A 19,601-nucleotide genomic window follows, 5' to 3' on the forward strand; every position below is an offset into this window, starting at 1 on the left:
ATTTGGCTTTTAGCCCTGCATGGGGCACGGACTGTGTTTTGGACCTATGTCACTTTCAACTTTCAAATGAGATTTCAAAGAAATAGCCACAGAGTCATACATTTTTTTCATGTTTCAAACCATAAATCACTTGCTAGCTTTTAGTCGGATTGTTCTGCACCCTGGTGAAGAAAAATAAGTTTCTTCATCTCTATTTTCTCCCCCTGCCATAGTAAAGTTTTGTATGTCTGAGAACACCCACTTGTTGGTCCCTTTTGAAAACCGCCTTTACTGTATATAGTAATCTTCTGCACCTCAGCGGGGAGGTCTGCTGTTCTCACTTCTACTTCTCCATGTCCTGAGACCCTCCTTTGGTTGCCTTGAAGTTTTCTGCATCAACTTTTTTACTGTTTAACTTTTTTCCCCCTCCATCTTTATTAACTTGAGTATTTCTTATTTACATTTCAGTTGTTATTCCCCTTCCCGGTTTCCAGGCCAACATCCCCCTAACTCCTCCCCCTCTCCTTCTATATGTGTGTGCCCCTCCCATTCCTCCCCCCCATTACCGCCCTCCCCCCAACAATCACTGGGGGTTCAGTCTTGGCAGGACCCAGGGCTTCCCCTTCCACAGGTGCTCTTACTAGGCTATTCATTGCTACCTGTGAGGTCAGAGTCCAGGGTCAGTCCATGAAAGATGGATGAAGCAAAGAAGTGCAGGCCGACAGGAACCGGATGTAGATCTCTCCTGAGAGGCACAGCCAGAATACAGCAAATACATAGGCGAATGCCAGCAGCAAACCACGGAACTGAGAACGGGACCCCCGTTAAAGGAATCAGAACAAGGACCTTAAGAGCTGAAGGGGCTCGAGACCCCATATGAACAATCAACCAAGCAACACGAGCTTCCCCGGACTAAGTCACTAACTAAAGACTGTTTAACTTTTAACACTTTTTGCTTTTTTTTTTTTTTTTTCCTGTGTGGCTGAGGCCATCGCTGAGCTTCTAAGCTACTGTGCCTGCCTGGTCCCTTCACCCTTTAGCTGCAGCTTTTTAATATGTAAATATGTAAATGGGGGTTGTGCTTATCCTCACTGAGACTCTCAGGATTTGGGGAAGTGTGGTTTAATGGCACATTTTGATTTCTCACCTCTCCTCTTGCCTCCCCACCTCTCCTCTTTCTCTTCATCTTCCTCCTCCTCTTCCTCCTCTTCTCTCCCTCCCCCTCTTCCTCTTCCTCTTCTTCCTCCTCTCCTCCTCCTCTTCCTCCTTCTTCTCCTCCTGGATGTTCTGGAGCTTGCTCTGTAGACCATGCTGGCCTCCATCTCCACCTCTCAGGGTTGGGTTACCGCTGGGATTAAAGGCCATTGCATCATCATACCCGTTAGCTCCAAGCCTCACCAACCCCTATGTCACACTTTCCTTCTCACGGCCTCTTCTTCCTACCTCAGCATGAGTTATTCGGATTTGCCTGTTTCCCAGCTTGCTGATGGCTTCTTTGGCTGTGTTGTCTGCTGACGGAAGAGCGATTGCCATCTCTGTATCATCTCCATTATAACCTTTCACCTTTTTGTTTTCTTTCTCTCCCTCTCTCTCCCCTCCCTCCTTCATCCTTTATCCTTCTCTTTCATTTTTTCCCATTATTGGGGAGAAAGCCAACCTCCTTATGCTTACCCAGCATGGGCCCTACCACCAACCACAGCCCAGTGCCATTTAGCCCTTCCTCATGTATCTCTGCTGAGAGCGTCCCTCTAGTCATGAATATCGACCGCATCCGCACTGCAGCCTGTATAACCTATTAATCATGGTTATTTTTCATTTCCGGTCTGACAGTTGCAACATCTGGGTCACCTCTCAGTTGGTCTTTATCACTTTGTTTCAAAACGGTAGGTCATTTTTCCTTTGTTCTTGGGCACCTCGTTATTTCCTTTGATGTTGAGTAAATTGAATTTATGTTTGGATGTGAGCTTAGCTCTTTGGCCAGGTAGTTAATGAGGGACCAATCTGGCTAGGGGCTGAGCCGAGTTTAGATATTATTTATTTATTTATTTATTTATTTATTTATTTATTTATTTATTTATTTAATGATAGCTCTTTTGCACACCTCCAGCTTCAAATGCCTTGGGCATTGCCTGTGCTGTGATAGAGTCTGGTCTTCCAGAGGGTTTTTGGTTTTTGTTTGTTTTGTTTTTATGTCTGTTACGGACACGAAAACTTAGAAACAGGAGAGCTTTGTGTTGGCTCACAGTTCTGGGATTTCAGTCTGTCGCTGTGAGAGGACCTTATGGAACAGAAGTTTACATCATGACAGCAGGAGTCAGCCAGATGACAGGAGATAACCAGGTTGAGAGGCAGTCACCGTTCCTTGCTCATATATAGACTATGACTTATTAAATTTGATTCCAGAAAAAAATAGAAAACCTTAATAGTCTAATTTCTAAAGAAGAAACAAGAACATTTGATACTACAAGCTGTCCTGGTAGAAACAGGAAAAAGATATTTTTATGACTTGCTGCCATGTAAAATATAAGATACACCTATTGAAATCAAAGAGATGATGTTATTATTTATAGATACTGATATGATTGGCTGCTTAATGACCTGGAAAAATGACCTGGAAGGGGTTAAGTAGATCAAGATAAAATTCAGGAGCCATTATCTTTTATCTAAGTAGTGTTTTACTTGGTACTCTGACAGCTCCTACACTGGCGCTACCAGAGCGTGGTTCAAGGCCAGCAACCTCAGTGTCACTCTGAGGCTCATAAAAGGAATCCTAGTCCCAAGCCTCGTCTGTCAAGTCAGGGTCTGCACTTCAATCAGACAGAATGCCAGGCCCGGCCTTCACTCTGGCCTATGGTTCTGCACTTCATCCTTCAACAATCACCAAATGATTCATTAACTTAGGAAGCTTGATCCCACTCCTGTCTCAATTCCACACTCAACTCTTCTGTCTGCTGGGGTTTGTCTGGTTGGGGTCACTTGCTTCTCAAAAAACTTTTAATTTCTTTTATCGCTTGGGTATTGTGTCTGCATATGCCTGCATGTATGTGTGTGTGTGTGTGCGCGTGTGTGCATGTATATATATATATACATATATATATGTATAGATATAGATATATAGATATGGGGTGGGGGTGGGATAGGGTGTGTGAGTGTGTGCATGTGTGTGTGTGTGTGCGTGTGTGTGTGGATATATAGATATAGATATAGATATAGATATATAGATATGGGGTGGGGGTGGGGATAGGGTGTGTGAGTGTGTGCATGTGTGTGTGTGTGCGTGTGTGTGTGGATATATAGATATAGATATAGATAGATATAGATAGATATGGGGTGGGGTGGGATAGGGTGTGTGAGTGTGTGCATGTGTGTGTGTTTGTGTGTATAGATATAGACATAGATTTATAGATATATAGTATATAGATATATAGATATAGATAGATATGGGGAGGGGACAGGATGGGGGTACATGAGTGTGTGCATGTGTGAGTGTGTGCTTGTGTGCATGCATTTGTGTGTACAGTATCTGCTGAGGTCAAAAGAGGGCGTTGGATCCCCAGGGACCAGAGTTACAGATGGTCGTGAGCCTCTATGTAGATCCTGGTTATTGAACCCCATTCCTCTTAAGCACTCCAGCAAGTGCTCTTAACTGTTGAGCCATCTCTCCAGACAAGGGGTGAGGCCAGCTCTTCTGTACTTACCCTTGGGCGGCTCACCTGTTCCTGTCCTGCCACCAGGACCAGCTCTACTATGCTGCCTAGGTAAGATATGGGGCCTGCTCTCCCAAGTGCCACAGCTGGTGAGGAGTGAGACCAGCTCTGCACAGCCCTTGAACATTGACACGGTCCCAGGCAGCAGCCTAGACCAGGGATATCTGCCTGGCCTTTGATGGTAATATGAGCCACAGACTTGGCACAACCCCTGCTGCTGCATGGCCAGGGACATGAACACGGCCCACAGCACCAGCCGGCACATTACCGTGGTTTCAGGGGGCAGCAGAGGTTACTCCCAGCAGGCTGTTCCTCACTACCCTCCGATTCCATTTCTGCCTTTCTTCACGCTGTTCAAACTGTTCAGTATCTTTTCCTCTCCCGACTCTCCACCACACACTCGCACACCACAGTGGCTCCCACTACAGGGGGGACACAAGGCAGAGGGGCCTCTGGGGCCTTCATCCAGTCCAAGCTGCATGGAGTTGTTGCTGATTGTGTGTGTGTGTGTGTGTGTATGTGTGTGTGTTGCACTCACACTATTTCACTCACACTATTACACTCTCACTATGGTGTGTGCACATGAATACACCCATACACCCGCATGCCCGAGTCTCTGTGTGTAAACAGATAAACAACAGAAAACTATTCAGAGGAGCAATCTACAGCAGGTATGAAGACATAAGAGGAAGAAGGACAGACTGAGAACCCTTAAGGGGACAGAGTTCCTCAGCAGCTCTGCCCTTACTAGGCCACCACCTGTCTCTACCTTGCTACATACTCCACGATGTCCTGGCAACCTTAGGCTTCTTCTGCTCCCTAGGCTTTGCAGCTGTAGGTGGGATGGAAGGCCTGAAGGACCAGTACTTCTTAGCCCTGGCTAGTAACCGGAGTGAGAACAGCAGCTGTGGCCTACCCCGAGAAGATGCCTTCCACATCTTCCGCGATCCATTGACATCTGATCTCCCCTGGCCCGGGATCCTGTTCGGAATGTCCATCCCGTCTCTTTGGTACTGGTGTACAGATCAGGTAGGGAGCTGGCTGAAGGCCTCCCCAGGGCCTTGGGGTGAGTGATGTCTGTGGTGTGACTTTGCTATATGCTGTCCTCTGTTTCCCCACCTCCTCCATTCCTTCCGTCCTCTCCTCTACCAGTGGCTTTACTTCTTACATTTCCAGATGCTAATGGTGGATCTGGAGCATCTGGTCACAAGGGGTGGGTACCACTGCCCCATGTCTGGGGAGTGCTAGCCATAAGCTCCCTTGTAAGAAGATAAGAAGGAGATGATAAACTTTACTTCAAGATTTGAAGTGCATGTCATTTGTTCAACCAACAGCCCAGACGATCCAGGCACTTAGGAATCTGGAGCCAATCTGAAGCTACTCTGCCATTGCCTGGGGACACAAAGAGATGACAGATAAGCATGTCCCATGAGAGGTTAAGATACTTTTTAAAAAGTATGGTGAAACAAAAGAAGTGAAAGCACACAGAATCAAAAATACAAAGAATCAGTCGACTGCTACAATTTCTATCAGCTTCAGAATTTAAAAGCCACAGACTGATATTGTCTTAGTCATGACCAGGGCCTTTGAGTTCTGAGTGGATGAATCTCTTGGATTCTAACACTTGTCCTCTGGCTCAGTTTCTGTCACTATTTCTGCAGTTATAGCATTAGCATTTTATATTTAGCACCACTCATGCAAATTATGGCAATTATCATCTGTGAGAAATTACTATGTGTTAGATGCTGTCCTGAGTACTCCAAATACTTCTACCTAATTCCAAAGCTGTCCATTTGGTCGGTGAGAATACTAAGGCAAAGAGAGGCGGCCCTGGGTGCCCAGGTTCACACAGCCAGGCGGTGAGGAGACAGGCTTGAACTCAGGCTGTGTAACTCCACCTCTAAAGTTCCTCTGAGGTGACACCATCAATGTGATATCATCAAGGTGACATCATCTCCTATGAGATATCCAGGGTGCAGCCTGCCAGGTCATGTTCTGTCCATGGTTAGCGATCCCACTGGGGCTATTCTGGTAGAGTACATCTTTCCTTTGCCTTCCTCAGCATTTACTTATTTTCACCGTATGTCTATGAATGTTGGCCAGGATGTATGTCAATGTACTATGTGTGTACCTGGTGCCTGTAAGTGAGAAGAGGGTTTCAGATTCTCTGGGACTGAGGAACAGAAGCTTATGAGTAACCATGTGGGTGTTGGAAACTGACAATAAATCCCCTGCAAGGGCAGCCATCTCTCTGGCTCCTCCTTTGCATATATATGTGTATGTATAATATGCAATGTGAGTATACATATATTTATATTCATATACATATATGCATATTTTATTTAATACCTATATATATATATATTTCTACTGATAGATTTAACTGGACTATCTCTAGTACATTCTTTTACCTAACTATAATAGCCAAAGAGGTAGGTTAGTTCTGGAGTGAACTGTAACTGATGACAAGGTCTAACAATAGGAAGGGGGCAGTAAGGAGTCATGGTCACCGCAGGCAGATCAAGGGATAAAGGTGAAGAAAAATGCCTTCTCCTAAACAAAGACCCAGATCTCAGTTCCTTCGCTCCTCTGAGGAGATACACACAGCCAGTGAGCACACCGTCTTCAGCTTTCAACCACCTTCGTGTTCCAGGTGATTGTTCAGCGGAGTCTGGCTGCCAAGAACCTGTCTCATGCCAAAGGCGGCTCCCTGATGGCCGCATACCTGAAAGTGCTTCCTCTTTTCCTAATGGTGTTCCCTGGTATGGTGAGCAGAATCCTCTTTCCAGGTGAGGAGGCTGTTGGGGGATCTAGAGGTCATTGGTCTGTCCGCAAGTCTCAGGTTTAGGAAATGGTCTCCCGATCTATTGACTGACTTCACCCTGCTCCCCAACATTGGCTCAGCAGACAAGACCCACTGGTGTGGATGCTTGTGGGAGTCTTCACTCTTCACACCATAAACTACCCTAAGGTCATGTGGTTCCCAATGCTTATTCCCCAAGACAAGTCATATGCTTGTGCTCTAGGGTTTGAGCTCAGTGTTCTGATAACTTTGGTCTGATGGAGCCCCTCCCGTGACAATAAATATCAGGGTACATAAATAACTCTATAGTCACACACACACACACACACACACACACACACACACACACACACACACACACACATGGCACCACCACCACCACCACCACACACCCCATAAGGTTTTGTTTTTGAGACAGAATCTTATATGGCCTAGGCTGGCCTTGAACTCATGATGCTCCAGCATCTGCCTCTCAAGTGCTGGAATTACAGGTATGCACCACCATGTTTGGCTAGCTTTTGTTCTTTAAATGTAGTCAGGAGGTTTATACACAGGGATAAACAGTACTTAATAGAATGATGTGGCCAGGAGCCTCTGTGGAGCTGTGGTGTCAGGAGCTGGTGATTTGCACATAACAAACCTGTTTTTCCTTGAGCAGCACCAAGGGAACCATGAAGTGGAAATTGTGCTCCCCCCCTCCCCACCCCAACATATGTTATACAGAAGCAAAGAAAGGATAGGATGAACGACCATCCAGTAGCCGGTTGTTTAGAATCTTTAAGAATAGGAGGAGCTGGAGGAAGGACGCCATCCATGGTGCTGAATTCTGAGAGCTTGTCTCTTTAGCCCAGATGGGGATCACAAGTCATGTCCCCATGTAGAGGGCAGACAGCTTAGGAAAAGCCACCAGGGTGTGGGGAAGGCAAGATCTGAGATCTCAGCTTCTTGGTGACTCCATGGAAAAGTATACAGCCGTCGAGTAACAAGGAGCACAGTTAACAAGGAGCACAGTTTAAAGCAACACTCACTGTGCACCTGCTAAGGGCGGTCCCTGTGCACGGGCAGGTCCTGATGGTTAGGGCTGTTCTAGACTGTGTGTGCTGGAGCCTCAGCTCTGCTTCATAGGAGCTATGTGGCCTCAACCTCGTCATTTAACTTCTCTTCCCTTTGTTTTCTCATCTGTAAGGTGGGTAGGGGGTGAGGTCTCTGTCAAGCAGATGTGTCATATATAGTTATTAATTAACAGGTAAGTAATTGTTATTGAATGATGTGCTATCACAGGGCTGCTGGGGTCATTTAAAACTTAGTTGAACCAATTAATTTCATCAATGTGAACATTCTATCTCTCCCACTTCCTCTCTCACCCCTCCCTCCCCTCCCCCACCCCCGCCCCCTTGTGTGTGTGTGTGTGTGTGTGTGTGTGTGTGTGTGTGTGTGTGTATGAATGGCCGATCTCTGTCACTACACATTACTTTTTGAAAGGATCTTATTGACCCTGGAGCTCGCTGACTCAGCTGGACTAGGGGGCACTGAGCTCCAGGGTCTGCCTGTCTCCATCTTTCCTCAGCATTTGCTTTACAGACCAGCTCTGCGCTCAGCTTTCCATGGGTGCTGGGCACCTGAGCTCAGCCCCTATGCCTGTGTAGCAAGCACCTTACCAGCAGGTCATTTCTGGTCCAGACCATACCATAGGAAGAGCACTGTGTTCCTCACCGTAAGGAGAGCACTGTGTTCCCCACTGTAGGGAGAGCACTGTGTTCCCCACGGTAGGGAGAGCACTGTGTTCCCCACTGTAGGGCGAGCACTGTGTTCCCCACTGTAGGGCGAGCACTGTGTTCCCCACCGTAGGGAGAGCACTGTGTTCCCCACCGTAGGGAGAGCACTGTGTTCCCCACCGTAGGGCGAGCACTGTGTTCTCCATTGAACATGCTTCGCGAGCTTTGCTCCCATCACGTGGCCTGAGCTTGAAGGTTGCATTTTTAGGACAAGCCCTTGGTAGTTAATGACTAAATGTCTGTGAGAGGGCCCTCCTCCTTCTCCTCTGCAAAGAGAAGAAGAGCACTTCCCAGGGTGGAATGAAACACACAGGTTTGAACTTCAGCGGTGGGAGGCTTCTGTGCCCCAGCAGTGAGGCTGTTGAGCATTTTCTTCTCTGCTCATTTCTTCAGAAGTTCTTAGTCCTTGATTCTTCTGAGGGGTGAGGTGTGCATGCATATGGCCTATGGGTGTCTATGGATTTGTGTGTGTGTGTGTGTGTGTGTGTGTGTGTGTGTGCGTGCGCAGATACAATACATGTGTGTGCAGGTACATGTGGAGAGCGAGAGTTGCTATTGTCTCCTCAGTTTTGGTCTATCTTATTTTAATTAAAGACAGAGTCTCTCCGTGAACCTGGAGATCACTGATCTGACTAGGACGGCTTGAGAATGAGCTCCAGGGATCTGGCCAGCTTTTCCTATGGTTTCTGGGAGCTGAACTCAGGTCCCCAGGCTTGCTTAGCAAGCGTTTTACTGATTGAGCCATCTCCCCAGCCCAGTCTTAACCCTGTCTGAGGGATACATCCCCAATGATCTAAGGACTTCCTACTAAACTCCGTCTCTTAAAGGGCCTCCAGACATTGCCACACTGAGGACCCAAACTCCCAACACATAAAGTCAAGCCACACCCTAGCCACAGCAGAGGTGCACCACTGAGACAAACTAGAGAACCAGGATGGATAGGCAATTTTATGCTGGAGAAATCAGAGAGTTTCTCAGGAGAGGAAAAAAAATTGGGGGAAAAAAAGCAAAACAGTAGGGCTGGAAAGATGGTTCATAGTGAAGAGCTCTTAACACATTTCCAGAGGACCTGAGTTCAGTTCCCAGCACCCAGGCGAGGCAACTCACAACCCCCTGAAACTCCAGTTCCAGGGGATCCAACACCTTTTTCTGGGCTCTTGTAATCACGTGCACAAGTCCATTTACAGACACATACGTGGACAGAGAATTTAAAGATAAAGGTTTTTGTCACTGCTGTTTGGTTGTTTAGTTGGTTTGGTTTTTCAAGGCTGAGTTTCTCTGTGCAGCTTTGGCTGTCCTGGAAATCACTGGAATTAGATCTGTAGACCAGGCTGGCCCTGAACTCAAGAGATCTGCCTGTCTCCTCTGCCTCCTGGGCAGTGCTGGGATTAAAGGCAGGACCTCTACCACACAGTGTAAAATAATTTTTTTAAAAGGTGAGAAAAGAGAGGAAAGATATTCAGGGTTAGAAACTCATGGAGAGCTTGAATCTAAAATGAGCCCCAATACCTGAGCCCTAGGAGCATCTGAGGGAGGCAGGAAGTGGGGGTTAAAAGCACTGACAGGGCTGGGGTGCAGCTCAGTAGTAGACTGCGTGCCCGGTATACACAAAGCCCTGAGTCCTAGACCCAACACCCATGAAAAAAGAAGTCAAGTATTCTTTTAAAAAGTAACATAGAGGGACTTCAGTGTAGATGTGATTAGCTGTCCCCCATTCTAACAGCCGAGGAGATGAAGTCTTAGACAGGATTCTTCCTACAACTGGCTATTAGGTAACACATCTGAGGTGGAATTCTACCTATGACTGGCTGTTAAGTGTCACAGCTCTATTTGACGTCCAGTGATAGTAGTGATGTGTTCTTAGTATGTTCTGTATGATCAGACTTGGGTGCTGAATTTTTAATGTGTATTAAATTGGTTTGGTCTTTTTTCCATTGACCTATATTTTAGCCATTATTTTAGTGTGTGTGTGTGTGTGTGCGCGCACACACATATGCATCCAAGTATGCCATGTCACCTGTGTGAGGCCTGAGGACAACTTGCAGGAGTCTGTTCCCTCCTTCTATAATGTGGCACCGTGAGATTAAAGGAATGTCCTCAGGCTTGCTGGCCCTTCATCTGCTATGAACTGTGTGCATGTGGGGGCTAGAGTGGAGTAAGTTTGTCTTTGTGTATGTGTGCACAGGTGTCATGACATCCGTGTGGAGGTCAGAGACAACATGTGAACGTGAGTTCCCTCCTTCCACCACAGAGAGCCCAGGGATCAAACAGGTTGCCGACACGGTCAGCACCATCTTGCCAGCCTTGTTCTAATCTTACAAAACGAGTTGCTTTTGCAGACAACAGTCACAGTAATGCTATGAAGTAGTATGTTATCACCCCCGTTCTACAGATTGGCAGCAGGAGCTCAGAAAGCTGGAGGACATGGCCACAGCTTAGAGTCGAGGCTCTTTTCTAGTTCTCTTGGCTATAGCTCATGGGCCCTTCTAGGGCTGGCCTGGTTCTGGCACACTGTAGCCGGACCTGGGCTCAGGACCTGTCTGTCTCACTGTGGGCTTGCATTTCCTTCGTAGATCAAGTAGCCTGTGCGCATCCCGACATCTGCCAGAGAGTCTGTAGCAACCCCTCTGGCTGTTCAGACATCGCATATCCCAAACTTGTGCTGGAACTTTTGCCCACAGGTAATGTCCCCTCCCCCCTATACTCAGCCCCCTGGACCACCCAGAAAGAAGGACACTGTCTGGGTGCTAATCTGAGGTATGGCTGAGATGGAGAGCTATGGGTACCCCAAAGGCCAGAATTTGGCAGGACCACAAAGTTTCGTCTGACTGTGCCAATAGAACGTCTACCTCCTCAGAGCTGAGCCATCAGGATCGGTTAGCTTTGGGCCTGGGTAATAGGGTCAAAAGGGGAGACAGAAGCTGCCATCAGAAAGCCCAAGGCCTATAGACCTCCCTTCTGCCCCCAGGACTCCGTGGGCTCATGATGGCTGTGATGGTGGCGGCTCTCATGTCCTCCCTCACGTCCATCTTTAACAGTGCCAGCACCATCTTCACCATGGACCTGTGGCACCACATCCGGCCACGGGCATCTGAAAGGGAGCTCATGATTGTGGGCAGGTAAGGCTTTATAGGGTAGGACTCTGGGCAGTGGAATGTCCAGATGCTGAGGAAAGAGGGGACCCAGCTCATGACCAGGCAAAGTCAGAGCACCCAAGCTGCCTTGGTCTCAATTGCTGCTGCTGAGAGGGACCTCTGTCAGAGCCACTTATTCAAGAGATGTCCTCTGAACGCCCCTTGTGCTCCAGTATTAGAACAAACAATCCTGTAGTATAAGCACACAGCACTAAAAGGTCTGTATCTGCTGGCCTAATGCTAGATGTGGAGAATCGGACAGTTAAAGCCCCAATGAGTGTCCTGACTGGGAATCAGGAGACCTAGACATCCAGAGGAGAAGCAGCAATCTGGATTGGGACGGGGGGGGGGGGCAGCAGGAGGTCTGGGTAAGGCAGTGGGGTGTTCTGAAGCTGGGGCAGGGATAATTTCTATTCCAAGTCTCTTTCAAGTCCTGATGTCCAGGAGGAGAGCAGAAAGGAGCACTGTGATAATGTGACATCGAGTGGGCACAGATAGGCTGCTCCCTGAAGCTCTGCCACTTAGGAGGAGGCATGTCGAGGGCTGCCTCAGCCATGGCTCAGGGAAAGAGTCCTTAGACTTGACCCCAAATGCTGACTCATTACAGAAGAGCCAGATGTACTGGACTTGATCACTTCAAAAGCCACCATTAAAGAGATATAAAGACTAGCCACAGCCTGGAGAAAATGCTTGCAAGCCACCTTACATGCCTAAGAACTTGTAATCTAGAAAATATGAAGCCCTGTTAGAACATAGTGTGACCAACTGCCAAAACAGCTGAATAGGCATTTCAACAAGGAAGATGGAGAAATGGCCACGAGCCTGCAACAAGACGTTTAGCATCATTTACTACACGAGACACCACTTCTCCCCACTAGAATGCCAGTAACAGCCAGGCATGGCAGTGCACGCCTGTCTATCACCCCAGTGCTTGGAAAGCTGATGCAGGAAGATAGAATTCTTGTGCAGTACAGATGAGACTGGATGATTCCATTAAAAACAGCCTATGGTTCCTTATTATGTTAAGCATAAACTTCCCACGTCACTTAAAGGTTTGTATTCTTAGGTATAAGCACAAATGTCCAGAGACCACAATTGTATACATTTATAAACTTATAAATATATAAAATTCAGATGTTTATATAAGTAGTTTACAGTAGCAAAGGGGCAGGGGATGATTCTGCTCTCATCAGCTGGCGAAGGACAAGCAAAGCGAGAGAATGGCGTGTTCATGGCAAATGCTTTTCCATCACAATACGCTGATGGTGATTATGTGAATGGGCTGGTAAGATAGCCCAACAAATAAAGAACACTTAACTACCAAGCTTGATGACCTGAGTTTGATGCCCAGGCACCCCATGGTGGAAGAAGAAAGCCAATTCCTATAAGTTTCCTGACCTGCACATGAGGGCCATGCAGCCTGAATGACCCCTACAAAATAAATGTTTTACAGATTTATTTATTTAGTGTGTATGACTGTTTTGCCTGCATGTATGTTTGTGTACTGTGTGTGTGCCTCGTGCCCTTGAAAGCCAGAATAGGACACTGGATCCCCTAGAACTGTAGTTACAGACAGTTGTGAGCTGCTATGTGGGAGCTGGGACTTGAACCCAGGTCCTCTGGAAGGGCAGCCTGCGCTTTTAACCACTGAACCATCTCGCTAGCCCTAATGTTTTTGGTTTTTGTTTGTTTTGTTTTGTTTTAATCAATGCAACATCCTGAGGAGTTAAAACACACTTGTAATTCCAGCCCTTGGGAGGCCTTCAAGGTTTAGCTTGGGCGTGTACTGTCTCTGAAGAGGATGAAATATGGATGTGTGTTAACCCTTAGGTGGACCTTAGAGACCCTGGCACAGCTGAGGCAGCAGCTGAAGGGCAGAGGGCACTTGTAGGAACTCCAGGGAAGGGAAACATGGAGGGAGCAGAAATAAACTGTAAATGGGGGAGGGGATGTTTTGCCTGTGCTGTGTTGATGGTATTCTGCAAATTCAGCAAAGGATACTTCGTTGTATTCCTTGGGGAGGGGATGGGGAACAGGTCTCTTGCCTTGCAGATCTCACAGCTCAGTGAAGCTGCATAAGGAAGGTAGGAAAGTGGGTGTTCAGAGGGAGACAGGCACGCTCCCCTCTCTCCTCACAGGGTGTTTGTGTTAGCACTGGTGCTGGTCTCCATCCTCTGGATCCCCGTTGTGCAGGCCAGCCAGGGAGGTCAACTTTTCATCTACATCCAGTCTATCAGCTCTTACCTGCAGCCACCTGTGGCCGTGGTCTTTATTATGGGATGTTTCTGGAAGCGAACCAATGAGAAGGTAAACCTGAACTGGCTACACAATCCCTGGGGTGCTATCCATAAGCACTGGGAGAAATGATGGGGAGTGGTCTGGCAGGGACTTGTGTGGGCTAGCCTTGTCACCAGGGAGAGCAAACCCTGTGTGGGAAGCCACGGGAAGGGTGCCACCAGGCCATGAAAAGCCTGGATAAGGGTCCGCAGAAATGTCTCCTGGGTTTGTTTTTTTTCAAGTCAGGGCTTTACTATGTGGCATATTTCTATTTCTGTGTTAAACTATCCTGACAAAAACCTTAGGGGAGAACTGAGCTTGTCTTTCCAGGTCATAGTCCATTATTATGGCACAGTTAAGGTAGCGAGGACTTGATGCAGGTGGTCATATCAGCTCCAGTCAAAAGTAGGGAGGTTGACGCCTATGCGCTGTGTCCAGTCAACTCCCCTGCTCTAACACAACTCAGAGCCCCAGACCAGGGAACAGTGCTGCCCTTTCAGGCTGAGTCTTCCTACATTAAGACAATCCTTCCACTGACAGGCCCACAGACAAGCCTGGTCTAGACAGTCCCTCACTGAGCCTCCCTTCACAGGTGATCCTATGTCAAGTTTACAAAAGAAACCATCACGCTCAGGTTGGCCTCATCAGATTTTCCCGCACACATCTCCTGAGTGTGGGGGTTACAGGTGTTCACCACTGCACTTGGTTTTGTGACACACTCTTGGCATTGACGGGGAAACCAAATTAGAAGGGAATGTGTGTAATCAGTTCATTACAGTTGGGCATCTGCACCTGTGCGCTCAATCAGACCCAATCAACAGCAGGATAAAAATATTTGCAAGGAAAAACATTTTTCCAAGCACAGACATTTTTCTGATGTTATCATATAAATGGTACAGAATGGCAGCTACTTACATGGTATTCACATTGTGTGCTGGTGTTATACATAACCTGAAGATGATTTAACGTGCTTAAGTGGATACGCATAGGCCATGTTCAAACGCTGTAACATCCTATACAGGGGATTTGAGCATCTGAGAAGTTTGTTATCTAAGGGGCCTAGAATTGACCCTTCAGGATACTAAAGGCTGACAGTATTTGGAGGACTTGGACAGGTCCATAACTCCATACCTTTGCAATACAGTGAGCATCACAAGAAAGACAAGCTCTTGAGATGGCTTCTTGAACTTTTGGTGACCTTGGCATCCCTAAGATGGCTTTCCTTTGGTTCACAGGGTGCCTTCTCAGGCCTGATCTTGGGCTTGCTGCTAGGATTGGTCAGGCTGATCCTGGACTTTGTCTACGTGCAGCCTCGGTGTGACCAGCCCGATGACCGTCCAGCTGTGGTGAAGGACGTCCACTACCTCTACTTCTCCATGATTCTGTCGTCTACCACCCTCATCACGGTGTTCACTGTGAGCTGGTTCACAGAGACACCCTCCAAAGAGATGGTACATTTGGGCTAACAGGCCTAGTCTCTGAGACTCATCAAAAGAACAGAACACAGACTCCAGGCTTAAGCAAGACGATTGAAATATTCGGAAAGTCTGGAGTAGGGCTTTAGGAACAGTGATGCAGAACTCAGAAAAGGTCATCAGACTCCATTTTCTGATTCTGCTTCAATTCATACATCCATGGGGAGCCAGGGAGTTTCTAGGGCCATGGAACTTTTTTTTTCTTAGAACCGCCATTGTGTAAAGTCACAAACATTCCTGGTTCTTGGCAGTTCTTGTCAGCTCAGATGTAACCTTGTCCTTCTTGTCCTTGCAAAGTCTGAGTGGAAGGGCCGCTCTGTGGCTCACAGGGCTATAGCCTAGAAGTAGGACAGTTAGATACTACCGAAAGGAGGGCTGTCAGAAGACAGGGGAGCAAGTGCAAGGTATGGTTGTTGGTTCTGAGGGATTGGGGGAACTGGTGCTGCTTGGAGGACACGATGAACACTGTCCAACATGAAAGCCAAGGTGGGTGCAGGAAAAAATAAGGAAATATGGCAGCTTCCACCTGTGTCTCATGGTCGTCTCTGCTTCTTAGGTCAGCCGCCTGACTTGGTTTACTCGTCATGAGCCTGTGGCCCAGAAGGACTCAGTTCCACCAGAAAACCCCCTGTCTCTAACCATTTCTCAGAATGGGACTACAGAGGCCACAGGCATCAGCATCCAGTTGGAGTCAGTTCAAGAAGCTACGACCAAAGCCCACAGTGGTGAGTTGCCTCTGGTCTCAGTTGTAGAAGAACTTAAGCATTGTATGTTCAGGGGGATTCTGCCAGATCACCATCTAGAAAGGGGGAAGGTTATGAATTTCAGCATCCCCTGGCTCCAATGCCTGGCTTTCCCCACCAACTAGGGGAGACTCTTCAGAGATGCACTAACACAAACCCAGAGCTCACGGAGACTCCGTGTAATCCCACACGGTAGGCTGGAGCACTACAGCAGTCCTCAAATCACTGATTTCAGTTTAACTCCATTTATAAAATGTGAGTTAATGTTTTAAAATTTGGAGATTTCATATGAGAGCCTTTATTTCTATCTCATGAACAATGGGAAAACCTGGTGACAAAAGGCCTTCATATTTATGTGGCAAAGTTATCTCTCGGGATATGAAGATTCAGGTTGTCATTTTAAAAAGTCATGGATACTAACTTATGTCAGCTCAAGGTAAAAAACTCCGAAGATCCCCCTACTCCCACCCTTGGACTTTCTTTTTCTTCCAGTGCTAGGGATTGAACCAAGGGCCTATGCATGCTCAGCCTAGAAAGTGAGAAACCCCAGGTCACATGTTTGAAAAACTAGGTGGGTATTGTGGTCTAGGAGTCATCTCACAACCATATGAACACCGGTGTCAGTCAGACCGGGATAGTTTATCAAGTACACACTCCAGGACCGAGTGATCAGGCTGTGGTACAGACCTGGGAGTTGAACCATGACACTGAATTACGATCTTACAGCGCTTTTAAGCCTAAAATCCACAAACATCTATGCCCAAGTTATTTCCCCAGTCAGCATTTAGGGATAGGGGATTTCCTTAGGAACGTGTCTGTTATAAACTTACCCTGCTCCCATTGGTTGGGGGGTTCAACTGTGGCAGGGGACTGGCTTGTTTAATATTCATGTCCTAACTTGTCTACCAGGATGGGACTTGTCGAACATTCATGCCTTAAATTGTCAACCAGGATGTCAGTTACCCAGGCACATGCTTCTTTCTGCCAAGTAGATGTCAGTTTCCACGGAGGTCTTGGGAACTTAAACTTTACTTGACCCCTACCAAAATGGAAGCCTTGTTCCAAATAGTTTCTTATATTGGTACAGGTGTCTCTCTTAGGTTGGGGTCTATCCCAGGGGTAGCTTACAAAAGCAAATACCACAAAAGCTTATATACAGGAAGTGCTGTTGGTTGGTTGGTTTGGGTCCAAGTTTATTGTAACTAACTACACAAAGCAGGCCTAACTGACTTCTGTTGTGATTTGTTTCCAAGAGCGCAGAATATAAGAGAATATGCAATCAACTTGGGCATAAGAAAGTTTTTTTTTTCTTTTTCTTTCTTTTTCCTTTTTTTTTGGAGCTGGGGACCAAACCCAGGGCTTTGCGTTTGCTAGGCAAGCGCTCTACCACTGAGCTAAATCCCCAACCCCGAGAAAGTTTCTTAATAACAGCAGTAACGGCATATAAGAAAGTTTCCCTATGACATTAGTAACAGGAAAAAGTGGCAGGCTAGCCAAGTAATGGTTTACCTAGGCCTTAACACTTTACCTAGGGAGGCCTTAACATTCTATCTAGTCCTTAACAGTGAGCACATGTCTTTGTAGAAGTGAAGCCACTGCTATCATATTCAGTGTATAGACTGGCTTCCCTGAGTCAGGTGGATCAGGTCTGGACTTCTGTATGCTGCTGGGTGTGTAGCCTGAGTGTCACACAGACAGCATTCCCTCAAAGTGCCCAAAGTCATTCATCTTCCTGGAAGGCACTGTGATACAGAGCGGGGAACAGAGCTGGATCATAAGCCCAACAGCCACTACTTACCAGCTATGTGGCTTTGCTAAGTTAGGGTGAGCCTTGATCCTTTTCATCCGAAGACATGATACTCTTCCAGACGTGAGATACCAACAGATATAGCTGTTCCTGGGTGCCTGAGAGAAACTGACCCCAGAACCCATAGGGGTGCTGAAATGTATGACTGCTCAAGCCCTTGGTATAAAATGGCAAAGTAGAGGCTGGGAAGGCAGCTTTCAGTAAAGTACTTGCCCTGCAAGCGTGAAGACCTGGATTTGGTCCCCAGGAGGGAAAGCAGTAGGAACATGGTGGCTCCTGGAACGCAGAGCCAGAGTATCACTGGGCCAGCAGCCTGACGTACTCAGGGAGTCCCAGGCCAGTGGAAGACTGTCTATAAAAAGACAACAACCAAAAGAACGGTGCCTAAGGTTGTTGTCTGGCTTGCACACAGGCCCACACATGTGCACACACAAATGCCACAGGACCTGCACATAACCTATGTACACCCTCATGCATACTCGAACTCAGTTCTAGATTATCCAGAACACCCCATCCAATGTCAGTGCTGCAGAAGTAGTCACTACGCTGTATTATTATTTAGGGAGGAATGATGGGGAAAATCTGTACTTCTCTGAATACTCTGATTCATGTTTAGTTAAACCATCAAATATGGAAGGTCTTCCAGAAGAACATGAGTTCTGTATCTCACCTGGACACATGTAGTTGATCCTCTTCCTCTTAGGGAGAGTCGGCTCCCTGTGACCTTCCTCTCTTTCTAGACGGCGTGTCCCCCAAACAGTCCAAGGTGCTGAAGGCCATCCTGTGGCTCTGTGGGATGGAAAAGGACAAGGAGGAGCCCCCAAGCAAAGTGGAGCCTGTCATAGTTTCCTTGGAGGAAAATCCCTTGGTGAAAACCCTGCTAGACGTCAACTGCATTGTGTGCATCAGCTGCGCCATCTTCCTCTGGGGATACTTTGCGTAACTCAGGGTGAGCCAGGAAACGATAATAAAGCTGTGTGTTTACCTTCACGCTTCGGAGGTGCTGCTGACGAGCCAAGAAGCATCTTCTCCCTAAAAGGAATGGGTGGGTGGCCCTGGAGCTTTCCTCCCTGTGGTACTCCTTCCTGCTAAGAGTCTGTGGGAAGCAGGCTTGTGCAGGTGCAGCCCTGAAACCTCACATATGTGAAAATCAGAGGCGGTGGGGTGATGGCACACGCCTATAACCCCAGTTGCCTCTGAATTAGGGGACTGCAATGAGGCCAGCTTGGGCTACCTAGCAAGACTCTGACACACATACACATGCACACGCACAGAGTAAGAGTTAGAATGAGAGAGAAACAGAGAAAGAGAGAGAGAGAGAGAGAGAGAGAGAGAGAGAGAGAGAGAGAGAGAGAGAGGAAGAGAAAAGGAGAGGAGGAGGAGAAAGAGGAGGAGGGAGGGAAAGAGAAAAGGAGAGAGGAGCTGAAGCACGGTGTGGTGGCCTACAGCTGTAATCCCAATACCTGGGAGGTGGAAGCAGAGGGCCAAGAATTTTGGGTCAAGGCCAGCTTGCCTGGGCTACATGAAACCCTGCCTCAAAATATAATAAGAAAAAAAAATAAGAAATGAGGACATGAGATAACTGTGTGCACTTTGCCAATTCTAGGTTAGTGGCTGAAGAGATGGCTCAGAAATTAGGAGCCCTTGATGCTTCTGCAGGGGACCTTTCAAGTCCTCCTATAAATGGGCCATTCTTTTTGTGTGTGTGTGTTTTTTTTTATTGGATATTTTTATTCATATTTCAAATGTTATTCCCTTTCCCAGTTTCCCATCTATAAGCTCCCTATCCCATTCCCCTCCCCTTTTTCTATGAGGGTGTTCCCCCTCCCCAACCATCCTGCTTTCCTGCCTCCCTGCTTTGACATTCCCCTACACTGGGGGGTCCAGCCTTGGCAGGACCA

At 47.3% G+C, this 19,601-nt stretch overlaps 1 protein-coding gene across 2 annotated transcripts in view; it reads left to right on the forward strand.

Moving 5' to 3' along the window:
- Slc5a11 (solute carrier family 5 member 11) overlaps positions 1 to 18,690 on the forward strand; it is a 59,683-nt gene extending 40,993 nt beyond the window's left edge. For both annotated transcript variants that reach the window (XM_006230186.5, NM_001100482.2), the window contains 8 exons: positions 4,510 to 4,715; positions 6,340 to 6,475; positions 10,838 to 10,945; positions 11,233 to 11,383; positions 13,537 to 13,705; positions 14,911 to 15,126; positions 15,707 to 15,875; positions 18,441 to 18,690. In XM_006230186.5, coding sequence (XP_006230248.1) covers positions 4,510 to 4,715; positions 6,340 to 6,475; positions 10,838 to 10,945; positions 11,233 to 11,383; positions 13,537 to 13,705; positions 14,911 to 15,126; positions 15,707 to 15,875; positions 18,441 to 18,643 — 1,358 coding nt within the window. In that variant the 3' untranslated portion in view covers positions 18,644 to 18,690. The remainder of the gene's footprint in view (positions 1 to 4,509; positions 4,716 to 6,339; positions 6,476 to 10,837; positions 10,946 to 11,232; positions 11,384 to 13,536; positions 13,706 to 14,910; positions 15,127 to 15,706; positions 15,876 to 18,440) is intronic.
- The last annotated feature ends 911 nt before the right edge of the window (positions 18,691 to 19,601 follow it).

The sequence above is a fragment of the Rattus norvegicus genome, chromosome 1, assembly GCF_036323735.1.
Source record: "Rattus norvegicus strain BN/NHsdMcwi chromosome 1, GRCr8, whole genome shotgun sequence".
In the NCBI taxonomy this organism is placed as follows: Eukaryota; Metazoa; Chordata; class Mammalia; order Rodentia; family Muridae; genus Rattus; species Rattus norvegicus.